This window comes from Podarcis melisellensis, assembly GCF_964234715.1.
Source record: "Podarcis melisellensis genome assembly, chromosome: 8".
Lineage (NCBI taxonomy): Eukaryota > Metazoa > Chordata > Lepidosauria > Squamata > Lacertidae > Podarcis > Podarcis melisellensis.
Window position 1 is genome coordinate 5408945 of NC_138540.1, and position 12903 is coordinate 5421847.

General features: G+C 44.3%; 1 protein-coding gene across 2 annotated transcripts in view; it reads right to left on the bottom strand.

The window, feature by feature from the left end:
- The window catches only part of ANXA4 (annexin A4), a 28462-nt gene that overhangs the window by 13173 nt on the left and 2386 nt on the right, over positions 1-12903 (bottom strand). For both annotated transcript variants that reach the window (XM_081922582.1, XM_081922583.1), the window contains exons 2-8: positions 6947-6989; positions 5473-5560; positions 3723-3817; positions 2225-2338; positions 1194-1284; positions 880-959; positions 224-280 (exon numbers count right to left, since the gene is read on the bottom strand). In XM_081922582.1, coding sequence (XP_081778708.1) covers positions 224-280; positions 880-959; positions 1194-1284; positions 2225-2338; positions 3723-3817; positions 5473-5560; positions 6947-6949 — 528 coding nt within the window. In that variant the 5' untranslated portion in view covers positions 6950-6989. The remainder of the gene's footprint in view (positions 1-223; positions 281-879; positions 960-1193; positions 1285-2224; positions 2339-3722; positions 3818-5472; positions 5561-6946; positions 6990-12903) is intronic.

Below are 12903 nucleotides of genomic sequence, written 5' to 3' on the forward strand. Positions count from 1 at the left end.
CTAAACAAGAGCTTGGCTGTGGCATCCAACAGCCCAGACAAGTTCCAATTAGGTAAAAAGGCGGAGCTTGTGTCACACATTGTTTAAAATCACAGCAGAGAGAAAGAGCCCTGGGTTAGAAGAACTCAGTCCCCTGAAGGAGGCAACTGTGATATAAGCTGTTGCCCCAATGTCGTCTTTTTCTGCAGTAAGATCTGTTCCCCAAGTGCAAAGAGCTACAGACCTGGGCATCTTGCACGGCCAGGCCCTCATCAACATGGCTGCTCTCATCTCTGTTGCCCTGGAAACAAGAGGCATAGGTTAAATTCAGTCTAATGCAGGGGGTGGGAATTTCCTAGCGGGGCACTGTGGGTGTCAATGACTATCAGACTTTGAAAACTGGTATCATTGGATCAAGTTCATCAATTTTGCTGAATTAATTAAACTAAACAGTTTTAATTGGATTTTGAATAAGTGTGCAATTAATTGTTACTGTTTTGAATTTCATTTTGTTGTTATCATCCTTTGGTCATGTAAACCACTATTCTGAATAATGCTTTTTTATAGGGTAGGATGGGGGCACTGGAGATGAGTTTATGGAACTCATTCCCCAAAAAGGTGTGTCCAAAAAAAGTTTGGGAACCACTGATTCAATGTATCATCAGCAAGTCCAGCAGATTTTACCTCTGAGAAGTCGCAGCTTAAATCAGGGGAGATTCCAAGGCAGCAAAAATGCCTTTGGATGTAAACAGTCTGTACCAAGGAGTCCCGAACCAATGGACAAGCATCATGTAAGTGGTTCATAGCATGTCTGCCTTAAATATTGACAAAGAAAGAAATGAGGGAGAGGTGGTTGTGAAAGCTTGCCATAAGGCAGCCTTTGCCAACCTGATTACTTACAGTGGAAAGAGACACCAGCACTCTCCGGAGCATGGAGGAGGTGTCCGAGACAATGTCGTCCTCAAGGCTAACCCCATACTCTGTCAAGAAAGCCAAGACACAATGGCTATAGTGGGGTAGGGTTACTGAAAGTACTCCAGAGAGTACTGAGAAATTAAGAGTCACATTCATTCCCACCACGACAAGGTAACTACCTCAGGCAGCCCATTCAGGAAGGAAGATTTCTAGACAGATCTGGGCACATCCTAACACCAAGTTCTCCCACGCAAGCAAACACCACAGGAAGAAACTCAGAAACATATCTTTATACTTACGATGTTTGTAGGTTTCATTAATCCGTCTGATTTCCGGGTTGGTACGAGAAGCCAATATTTCTATGAGGCAGCCCTCATCTGTCCCAGCCCCCTGAGAGAGAGACAGACAGACAGAGAACATGAACAGAATGACCACTAGGGAGAAAGGGAGAGTTCTCATCCCAGTGCAGGCAGGATTTAAATGCTGAACCTCCCTGAGGAGTCCTTTCTTTGAAAAAAAAACCAACAACTTAGAGAAACACCAAGACGGGGGGGTGGGAAAGTACCCACTGGCCTCAAAACAGATGAGAATGCAGCAGTGCTCATTCTACAGTGGTTTTCATTCTGCTCAGAGGGTTCTGCCCTTTTTACTGCACATTAATGATGGCGTGTGCCTGCAAATGTTTTGCGGTGGTCACTCTGCTTCACTTCCAGACAGTGCATACCCTGCAACAACCTGCTGAAATCAGATTACTTTTCATACCAAAAACATTCTGGTTTATTCTTCTCCTGTTTCTGTTGTGCCGTAGTCCAGATGCACAGGGAAGCACCCCAGCAGACGAAAGAGGAATAAATCCAATGCCAGGGCACTATTATTGTGTCAAGAGCACGTTGCAGAATGCGCCCACTATCAAACACCAGTGTGGTGGGGCCCTGTAGCTGGAATTCATCACACCCAAAGCAGACCCAGCCAGGTTCCTCCAGGGCAACTTTTATTTGGCTGCAACATGGTTTTATCTGAACCCTCTGGAAGTTCTGTTTCCCTTCCCATCTCTCCTTCCTGGCTGTGATAGCTGCATTGCACAGGATTGGGCTATTTGATCGGTTGGGTCTCTTTTCCAAGGCTACCATTCTATGACTCCATGATCCTAGTACCACATACTCTGGAAACCAGGCCCTGTCCAGCAAAATGTGCATATGATTCCGGTTACATGATCTGTGTGCAGACCCCAGTTACGTCCCACCCAATTTTACATGACAATACTGTAGGAATTATACTTATTGGGCAGAGTCCACTCATACTTGGGCTTCTGTTACAAGCCTTTGCAAACCTTGACAGCTCTTTTCAGCTCCTGCACGTCATACAGAGTGATGGGTGTCATCAGTCCAATGATAACCCTTTCAAAATTCCCACTCAACTCAGACTTCAAGTCGTCAATCAAATCCTGTTGGGGAAAGACATGTTTTGGGTGAATATCTCACAGAGAAGCAACTGTGAAAATGTGCTTTTAAGCAACTCAGAGGTAAGAAAAGTTAGTGAGAGTGGAGCTCCTCCACTTGGCTTAACAGGAATGCAATAAGGTGACACCCCCTTCCCCGGAGTGGGGAAGAAGAACCCAACCTTTTCTTTCTTTAAACAAAAAAACAAGAACAGCTTGTTTCATACTGCTTTGAGGTCATTAGCCAAACAAGGAAAAAATGGGTTTTACTCCAAAGAAATTTATAGTCTGGATTCACAGAGGTTTACTTAAGACAAATATTTGTACTACTGGCTGAGAACGTCTGCCAATTATTAACATCACTGCCAATGGAGGGGACCTGTAAATTCATTTTTATGGACAGTGACTGATGTATGCAGGGCGGGATATAAATAAAATTTATTATTATTATTAATCATTTGTATGCATCACTGGAATATTCCTTTATTACCTCCCAAAACCCTCAGAACTATGAGCACTCACTGCTACCTTTGCTACTTACTTTTATTAAACATAGTTCACCATACTTATAATCTGATAAGTGCTTTACAGGCCTCTGAGGTTAAACTGCCCTTGAGGTGTTTAATAGTCCCATTTTCCAAATGGGCAAACGAAACTGCACTTGTGTGACTTGCCAAAGGCCAAAGAGCACATGCACGGCTGATGAGACACTTAACCCCTGCTCTGCTGTCCAACATTCAGCCCGGCCTTGCAAATAAATTCCCCCAAATTAGATACGTTTTTAACTAGCCTGCCTGCTGACTTTCAACTGCGCTAGGCCTATGTGGCCGTATGAGCCTGCCATTTTCCCTGCACCCCAAGCAGAGGAGAAGGTCTTTTAAGTGTTCACGCTCAGACTGTGGAACTCCCTACCAGCGTGAGGTCTGTTTGACCACCCCCTCGCTTGATCTATAGTCAGCTAAAGAACAAAAATGGCCTTTCCGCTCCTTCACATTTTTGGACTGCCAGCCTGAAGACTTGTTAGCAGGCTCCTCTTCTGTATATACTTTCAACTGCATAACTTGTTTTTCTTCAGTACTGGAGCAGTTTTTGTGTCTTTGATTTTAATGACTTTTTTTGTAATATTGGGATTTAAGATGATTTTAAATAAAATAAGCGTGCAGAGGACTGGGGAAGAGAAAGAAATCATGCTTTTTCTGGTTGCCTGAAAAGTATTCCTACTCATCACAGGTGGCTATTTAAAACCTGGGGAAACCGCAGGTGAGGGGGCGAATACTTGCCCCATGACAGATTTTAAACTATAAAACTTCTAAAATCTCAAAAACTAGAGGTGGGGAGCAGGGAGAAGAGAGAACCAAGGAACTACATAGTTCCTATTCAATGCACCTACCCGCCCAATAGTAGATTTGTAGGCTATCTTAATGTCTTGCCGTTGGGCCAAATTCCTGTTAACCAAAATGTCAATAATGGCATCTTCATCTGTACCTGAGGCAAGAAAAGCAACCAACTTATTTGAAATCCAAGCAAGAAAACCCACATGGGGGTGGGAAGACAATGACATCAATTTACCATGGTAACTACTGACAGGCTTGGAAGCAGCAAATATCTGTAGAAGTGTAAATATGCTCACAGACACACATGCACACCCACTAGTTTACACATTGATGCACGTGCAGCCTAAGCAGGTGGATGTGAATGAAGGGGACTGAGAACGGGTCAATATAGAGACTAGTGGGGCGAGGTTGTGCAAGACCACCAAGGGAGCTATTGGGAACCCCAGCTCTGCTCTCTTCCAATGGGAAAACACTAGTCATTAAATAGGGAAGATACATTGTTGCCAGGTTATTAGGGCATTTGGCAACTGAATTTCCTCTCTTCTTTTTTTCTATACCAAGTCACATCTGCCATGTCCTAGATCCATTAGGACACAGATTTCTATGAAATCACACTTATCTTTTGTGGAGCTATGAATAAGCTACTCTCTAGTCCTCCTTGAACCCCGGTGGTTCCGTTTATTTTTTTTAAAAAGGACACTTTCAGTTTTGAGAGCCTCAATGCTAAATAAGATTCTTCTTTAAGGGTGTGGCTTGGCCACTTTCCCAGAAGTCACCTGCAAGTCCACCTGTGTCTTTGGTGTGATGCATCTTGACTGTTTCTAGACTCTCCTTACGGTACAATGGGGTCCAAAATTCTGCTGAGCAGATTGGTGGAGGGGACACAGCTTGGCAGGCAATTCCTGCCTTTCCACCGCAACTCTAATCTGTAGAACTGAGTGGCAGATGTGAATGCTCTGTGCTAGAGTGCCTGCTTTGTATGCAGAAGGATCCAGGTCTAATCCATCACGCCTCTTGTTAAAAGGACTGAGCATCAAAGAAAGGAAGACCTCTGCACAATACCCTGGAGAGCCAATGGGAATCAGAGTAGACAGCGACCATGCTAGACGGACCATTCTCTATGGATAATTTCTTTTTATGAATACAGTACATAGATGCAAGGTAACCAAGGCCATTTTGACAGCCCTTGATACAGAACTAATGGCTTGCTCTGTTAAAACTGTTTAAATCCCATGGCTATTAGCCCAAAGCCTGTAGAACCACTGACCTGAGACAGAAGAAAAATAATGAGTGTTTCATGAGAGACACAGAACACTTTCCAGCTCAAGGGCTGCATTTTCCCTTGTGGAGGCAAAATCGGGCAAAGCTTCATTTTTGTACAGCTAGTACATTCCAGCCACCATGTAAAAGTGAGAGACTTATAGAAATATATACCTACCTCCATCCACGCAAGCAAGAGGTAATTGTCACAAGCTAATGAGACACTCCAGGCAGGCAAAAGCATCAGGAAGGGTCAGTGGCATAGCGTGGGGGGTGCAGGGGGGGCCTGCCGCACCGGGCGCAACATCTGGGGGTTAGGGTAAGGGGGCGCAAATCCACGGGTTAGGGGGCGCAAATTACTTGCCTTGCCCCGGGTGCTGACAACCCACGCTACGCCACTGGGAAGGGTACAGAGCAAGGCTGGCGAGAGTTGTGTCTGTGGAGAGCCCCAAAGGCCAGACAGAGAGGTCTGGAGGGCTACTGGTTTCTAATGCCTGGTCTTGAAGTTCCCCACCCCATCAGAGAGAGGGGGGGCCAGAGACTCACCTAGTCCCTTCATGGCCTTACGAAGTTTCTGGGCATCCTCATCTGCCCTGAAGTTGGAAGCTCCTTTGATAGTTCCCCGGTTTCCTGCCTAAAGCCAAAGAACATCAGCTGTTAAATGCCATCACAAACAGGGATATGCCAGTGGTTGTGGCTCCAAATAACTCATCTGGGCTCCAAATAGCTCATTGAAAGCCATAGTAGCAAAAGCACAGAGATTGTGAGGTGTGCTATATTTCTTCAGAATGGTGGCTGTTATGTCTGTTGCTTACCTGTTGCCAGTGGGCAACACCAAATTCCAGTAGAGATTAGGAAGGCTGCAGCTGAATGCTAGAGAACACACGCGGTAGGTGGAAGATCCTAAATTCAGTCTCCAGTTAAAGGAGGATCTCAGGTGGTAGGAATGATCCCTGCCTGAAAGCTTAAGGAAACTACAGTGGTGCCTCGCAAGACAAAATTAATCCGTTCCGTGAGGCTCTTCGTATAGCGGTTTTTTCGTCTTGCGAAGCAAGCCCATTGACAGCTTAGCGGATTAGCGCTATTAGCGGTTTAGCGGCTTTTAGCGATGAGCTGATAAGCGGCTTAGGAAAAGGGGGGGAGGGAAAAAAACCCACAGGAACTCACAAGACATTTTCATCTTGCGAAGCAAGCCCATAGGGAAATTCGTTTTGCGAAGCGCCTCCAAAACGGAAAACCCTTTCGTCTAGCGGGTTTTCCGTCTTGCAAGGCGTTCGTCTTGCGGGGCACCACTGTATCACAACTCAAAGTAAGGCATGCTGGACTCTATGAACCAATAATCTTCACTTGGTATAAGAGAGCCAGTGTGGTGAAGTGGTTAGAGTGTTGACTAAGGACCTAGTCAGGACCTCCTCAGCCATGAAGCTCTATGGGTGATTCTGAGCCATTCACAATCTCTCAGCTATGCTACCTCACAGGGTTGAAGTGAGGATAAAATGAGGAAGAAGAGAACCACTCTATGTATACCACCTTGAGCTCCTTGAAGGATAGGTGGGATGAAAATGCAATAAATATTCTCTTGTCTTGTTTACCTAACCAAAAGAGTGTGGGGTCTGACTCCTCCCCCTACAAAAGCATATATAGGTTAAGTTCCCACAGGACAGAAGTGGGGAAGAAGAAGATACGTAGAAGAACAGCCTTTGCCAACCTGGTGCCCTCCCAGCACACTGGCTGGGGCTGATGGGAGTTGTAGTCCAACAACACTGGGAGGGCTGTAGGTTGGCGAAGGCTGCAGAGGAGGATTTATGAGGACCCAGCAGCCCTGACCTTTCTGTTGCCAACTGTCAGCTCTGTTGGAACCTTCCCACGGCACTATCATATAATTCTTGCTCTGATAAGAGTGAGTCTTCCGTCTGTTTTATTTCCCCAACTCAATGTCACAGAACAATGGCCCTGTTTATTGGGCTCAGAGCGTACCGGGCACAGCTTGGTACATGCTGTGGAAACAGGAATCACTCACCATGACAGCCACCTGGTCTGGAATTTCCCAAGCCAATGATTATCTGCAATAAAAAGAAGAGGTGATTTAGATAATATTTGACTTCAAAAGCAGTGCTCTCCTGGCATGGGAGAGAGGGGCTGCTAAGCCACCTGGTACCACCCAGTACTGGAGAGGAAGAGCCCTGCCTACTTTGGGGGCAAACATCTAGACACATCCTTTCCTGCCCCCACCACATACGTCTCAAAACTAAACTACAACATAATCCTAAGATTTTCAAGTCTGCATGGGGCAGTTCTGCACAGCCTGTTCTCAGTTAAAACTCCTCAAATGCCATCTAGTTTAGAGAAACGGCAAGAGAGGTGACATGATAGAAATTTATAAAATGATGCATGGCATGCAGAAAGCAGATAGAGACATGTCCGTCCCCCTTTTTTCATAACACTATAACTCATGGATGTCCAATGAAGCTGAATGTTGGAAGGTTCAGGTCAGATAAAAATAAGTACTTCTCCATGCAACGTATGATTTTTCTATGGAACTCACTCCCACAGGAGGCAGTGATGGTCACCAATCTGGATGGCTTTAAAGGACAAGTTCATGAAGGAGAGGGCTATTGAAGGCTACTAGCCACAATGGCTATGCTCTGCCTCCATAGTCAGAGGCAACGCTGCTTCTGAGTAACACTTGCTGAAAAAGACAGGAGGGGAGAGTTGCTCTTGTGCTTGGGTCTTGCTTGTGGGCTTCCCATTGAGGCATCTGGTTGGCCACTGTGACAACAGGATGCTGGACTAGATCCAGCAGGATCTTCTCATGTTCTTGCTATGAACCAGAGATTCTACAATCAGTGGAAATCCTTTTTTACTATGCTGGCATCTTTAGCATCAGCACCCCCCACCCCCGGAATGGTCTTGAACCTGGACTGTGTCCGAAGAGGTGGCCCCACACAGCCCTTATTATAATTGAAAGTTTGTGGGCATTTTAATTATAAGAAGTGTTGGGGGACAAACTTGGTTGAAGAAGGAAACAATGACAAAACTCATCTTGATGTGAAGTAGAGATCTGGCACCACAGAGCAACCTCTGGACTTGAAGTATTGATGGATTTTTCTACCAGCCTTGCCTGTCCCAGAACAGCACACATGACAGCAGAAAGCACAAAATAACTTAAGAAGAGTCTGGCTGCTGGGGGCCCATCTAGTATAGCTAGCATCTTGTTCTCACAGGGGCCACCAAGATTCCTGTGAGAAACCCGTAAGCAGGAAACTGTGTTCCAGAAACAAGTGGTTTGTGCCAGATCAAATGAATGAACAAATCACTCCAGTGGTGGCCAGCCATGTGTGATGTCAGATATAGGGCCACTCTAATGACTGAGGGAGTGGGCAAAAGCCAAATTGTGGACAATAGGTGCAAATTTCTGGTGGAGCACCAAACTGACTGCGGGGATTCTACTGATTCAAGAGTTCCCCAGAAGAGACAGCCCCACTCAGCCAGCAGAATCCACAACAGCACCACTCATGCTGTCTGAAGAGGCTTGGTCTGAGCAGGCTTCACAAATCTAGGAAAATACAAAATGCAAATATACACATGTGTGGTATTGCACCTTCTACAAACACGAGGCAAATCTAATATTTAAATTTGTCATACGCAAAAGATGAAGCTTTTAAGCAGGCACTTTTTAGCCTAATTCCCAGGTTTGTGCCTCAGTCATGTCAAGCTGCCAAGGAAACAAGGAGCATGGTTTTTTAGTCTGGAAGAACCAGGCAAAGCCTGCTTCAAAACTCAGCTCTTCAAACAAAGCTTTGAGTCAGACTGTTTTAAGTCTTCCTCCCCCCCCAGTAAAAGCAAAACCAGAGTAATGTGGAACTGAAATGGTTTCCAAGCACATCGTTTTCCAGTCTCTCTTCTCCAAACCCAGGCTGTGTGGGGTTTTTTGGTTACAGCTCATGTTTAAGGAGAGAGCTTAACCACAAGCCCAGGTTCCAGTAACACAGACGTAAGAACAGGCTCTGGATCAGGCCAATGGCCCAGCTAGTCCAGCATCCTGTTCGCACAGGGACCAACCAGACACCTCTTTTGGGAAACCAGCAAACAGGATCCAAGCATAAAAGCACTTGTCACTCTTGTGGTTTCCAGGACCTCGTATTGAGGAGCATTGCTGCCTCCAAATGTGGAGGCAGAGAATAGCCATCATGGCAATAATAATAATACTATAATAATGATACTAAATACTATAATAATACTATACTATAATAATGATACAACAACAACAACAACAATAATAATAATAATAATAATAATAATTTATTTATACCCCGTCCATCTGGCTGGGTTTCCCCAGCCACTCTGGGCAGCTTCCAACAAAATATTTAAATACAGTAGTCCATCAAACATTAAAATCTTCCCTAAACAGGGCTGCCTTCAGATGTCTTCTAAAAGTTTGGTAGTTATTTTTCTCTTTGACATCTGGTGGGAGGGCATTCCACAGGGCGGGCACCACTACCAAGAAGGCCCTCTGTCTGGTTCCCTGTAACTTGGCTTCTCGCAGTGAGGGAACCGCCAGAAGGCCCTCGGCGCTGGACCTCAGTGTCTGGGCAGAACGATGAAGGTGGAGACGCTCCTTCAGGTATAATGGACCGAGGCTGTTTAGGGCTTTAGAAATCAGCACCAAAACTTTGAATTGTGCTCAGAAACGTACTGGGATGGCTAAGAACCATCAGCAGTCCTCTCCTCCAAGAATTAGTCCAATCTTCTTTTAGAGCCACTCAAGTTGGTGGCTGTCACTGCCTCCTGTGGGAGTAAGTAACTGTGCTACATGAAGAAGTCCGTTCTTCTATCTGTCCTGAAACTTCCAACATTCAGTGTTATTTGGATGTCCATGAGTTCTAGTGTTTAAAAAGGCTCCAACCACTTCTGAGGCAGTTTGTTCCACTGTCAAACAGCTCTTTCTTAATATAGCTGCTCCCAGTGGAACCATGAGCAGAATTTATGACTTTTGGGGTTGAGGCATAAAGTTCTTGGGTACTGTCAACTGGCCTATTGCCAAACTTCAAGCTCACTTAAATTTTGATGTATGTTAAATGAGTTGTCACTCGTTGCTTCTCTTAAGTGTTACGTTACATTGAGAATATTATTTAATTAAGTATAGTTATTACGCAACTTTACTTGCACCATTTTGTATGTGACCCTCTTTGAGCACAGATGTATTTGGGTGTGATGCTGTATACAAATAAGTTGACTACTATGACTAACCAACAGCAGAGCTCGTCTTATGAACATGCAGGACATGTTTCACTGAACTGCCAGGCACATCTCCTGATGTAAATAAGGACTCACATCAGAGAAGCAGATTCCTGGGAAACCAAACTCTCTTTCACAAAACAATACATGGATTTTTTAAAAAGTAAAGATCTGGTGGATTCTAAGAGGGAACTAACCAGATGACACATTTTGCAACTGTGGCAAAGCCACAATTCCAAGGGGTTGTTTCTGAGTAGACATGGGTTGGATTGCACTGTACATCTTGCAACATAATGTTCAGATTCTAGTTTCTGTACCCAAACCCACAGCTTAAAAAAAAAAGTTCCAGAGACAAACCACAGGCCTTGTAAACTGCCTGGTTTTCAGACAACTTCAGAACCCAGTTCTCCTCAAGAGTTCTTCAAGAAAAGGGTGTGGTAATAAATTAGTAGCTGGGGCCCAAACTATCTACCACTTTTATGGTGTAGTTAGAAATCACTCGGTACCTAATACTAGACCGAAGAGGTAGAAATTAGGAGAGGAACCTTATTCCCTCCATTCTCCAGCTATGATCCTTATGAAAAACTCTCCTCTTCCAAAGCTGCAAATGGCATTGGCGGAAAAAAGCTCAAATTGGCTTCAGCTGGAGCTTCCACCCACCCACCTCCTGCTAACATTAACTGCAATGGATTGTAGGAGAGGTAATTTGACCTCATGGAATCATAGAAGATGGAACAAGCTAGTTTTCTGCTTCTCCAGAGGGGAGGACCCAAACCAATGGATTCAAATGACAAGGAAGGAGATTCCAACTAAAAATTAGGAAGAACTGTCTGACAGCAAGAGATTCTCAATAGTGCAACGGACTCTGATGGAAGGTGATGGACTCTTCTTCATTTGAGGTTTTTAACCCGAGCTTGGATTGCCATCTGTCAGGGATTCTTCGGTTGTGATTTAAGGTTGGACTAGATGACCCCTGGGTCCCTTCCAACTCTATAGTTCTATGATGCTATATCATTGCTGGCAGAACTCAAGTACAGAATTTTCCCCTTCTAATTTCTCTTAATAGTCTTAATAATTAGTTGCACCCACCCCCCGGCTTATCCCTCAAGGAAATAAAAAAGCTAGAAAACAAAGTATCCCAAAGAGCTCTACAGATGTGTAATGATTTACTCTTGGTTTATTTGCCATGAGGCATAGTCAAATAAGCAGCATGGGATATCATAACCATTTAGAATCATTTTCATCCGTTTTGCATGCCCCATGCACAGCAGTGGAAAACACAACATCAAAGCCGCGTTGACTGCTCTGCTCCTCTGCTACATTTCATTAGGAAAAACAAGGTCAGCAACTTTCCTTAAGCGGATGGTTTTCATTTGCCAGCTACAAGCATAACAAGGTTTATTCATTCAAATCTCTACTTCCTGCTTTTAGTTCTGTAGGACACACTGACGTTGAGATTCGCTTTGCAAATCTGGTTGGCACTGCAAATCTAGGGTTGCCTAATTTTTATTTTCTAAACCTAAGCCAGTGGCATCACAACATCAAATAACGGCCACATAATACACATTTGCAAGATTTCGATTTTATACTGTGGTAGCACCTACACTTTGAAACTCTTCACCTATTTACATCAGGCAGGCACCTTCATTGTATTATTTTGGGTGCCTGCTAAAAACATTTTTGTTTAGACAGATACTTAGAAAGCTGATGTGAGTTTTAATCTTTTTTTAGTCTATTGTTGTTTTAGCTTTTTGAAGGTCTTACTGGGCAAGTGCAGGATGTAAGGCAGGAGAAAAGCACAATAAATGAATAAGTAATAAGACAAGACGCTCAAAATTCAAGCAGAACAATCCCAAGTTAATCAGAGCTTTGTTGTCAATTCCTTTCTTTAAGTCTTCTCAAATAGACTCCCCTTGGCAAAGGCCTCCCTACAAGCTCCAGACATGCTTCCTAATCTACCCAACCATGGAAAACTAATTATAACAAAACCTTAGAGTGGAACAAAACCTGATTTGTATTGTGACTCTTTCATCTATTTAGCCCCATGCAAAGAAAACTGGCTACCATTTCTGGGGTAGGGGTGGAAAAAAGTTTCCAAATCCTAACAGCAAGCATCACCTTTTAAAGACTAGGAACTTAAAAGTTTTCCCAACTCCTGTCCCAGTAAGACACTGCTTGACGGAAGTCATCGCATACATACTCAAATGCACTAGCTAGACCAAAACAGCACTAGCTGGAGCAAAGACCTTTGGCAACCATCAGACAAGCACCCATGCTATTGAATGTACCGTAAAACAATCCTCTGGAAAGGCTTTTAGAAGCCAGAGCAGCAATGCATGCTGCAAATCTGCCAAAATGCCTAAATCTGCCCCTCCTTTTCAAAGGGCTGTTTATGGTTGTGAGGTGTCTATGCACCACACCTGGTGAAATCTCAGAAGCCACAGAAACTGTGGAATATGGTTTTCATTAGTAAGGAGGGAGAAGGGAGGTTTCAATGCCTAATATCAACCTTCCTCAACCTGGTATCCACCAGCTGCTTTGGACTAAAACTTCTACAGCTCTCAACAGCAGCACGAGTAGGAGCTGATGGGAGTTGTAGTTCAGGGTGGGGCAGGCTACTCATTATGGCTCCTTTCTACAACTCCCAGAAGCAGAATAAATTATGCAAAAAAAGAAAAGTCGCAGCATAGGGAATTGTGCACATCTGCTTAATTTTCATAGTTCACTCAAATGAGAGAA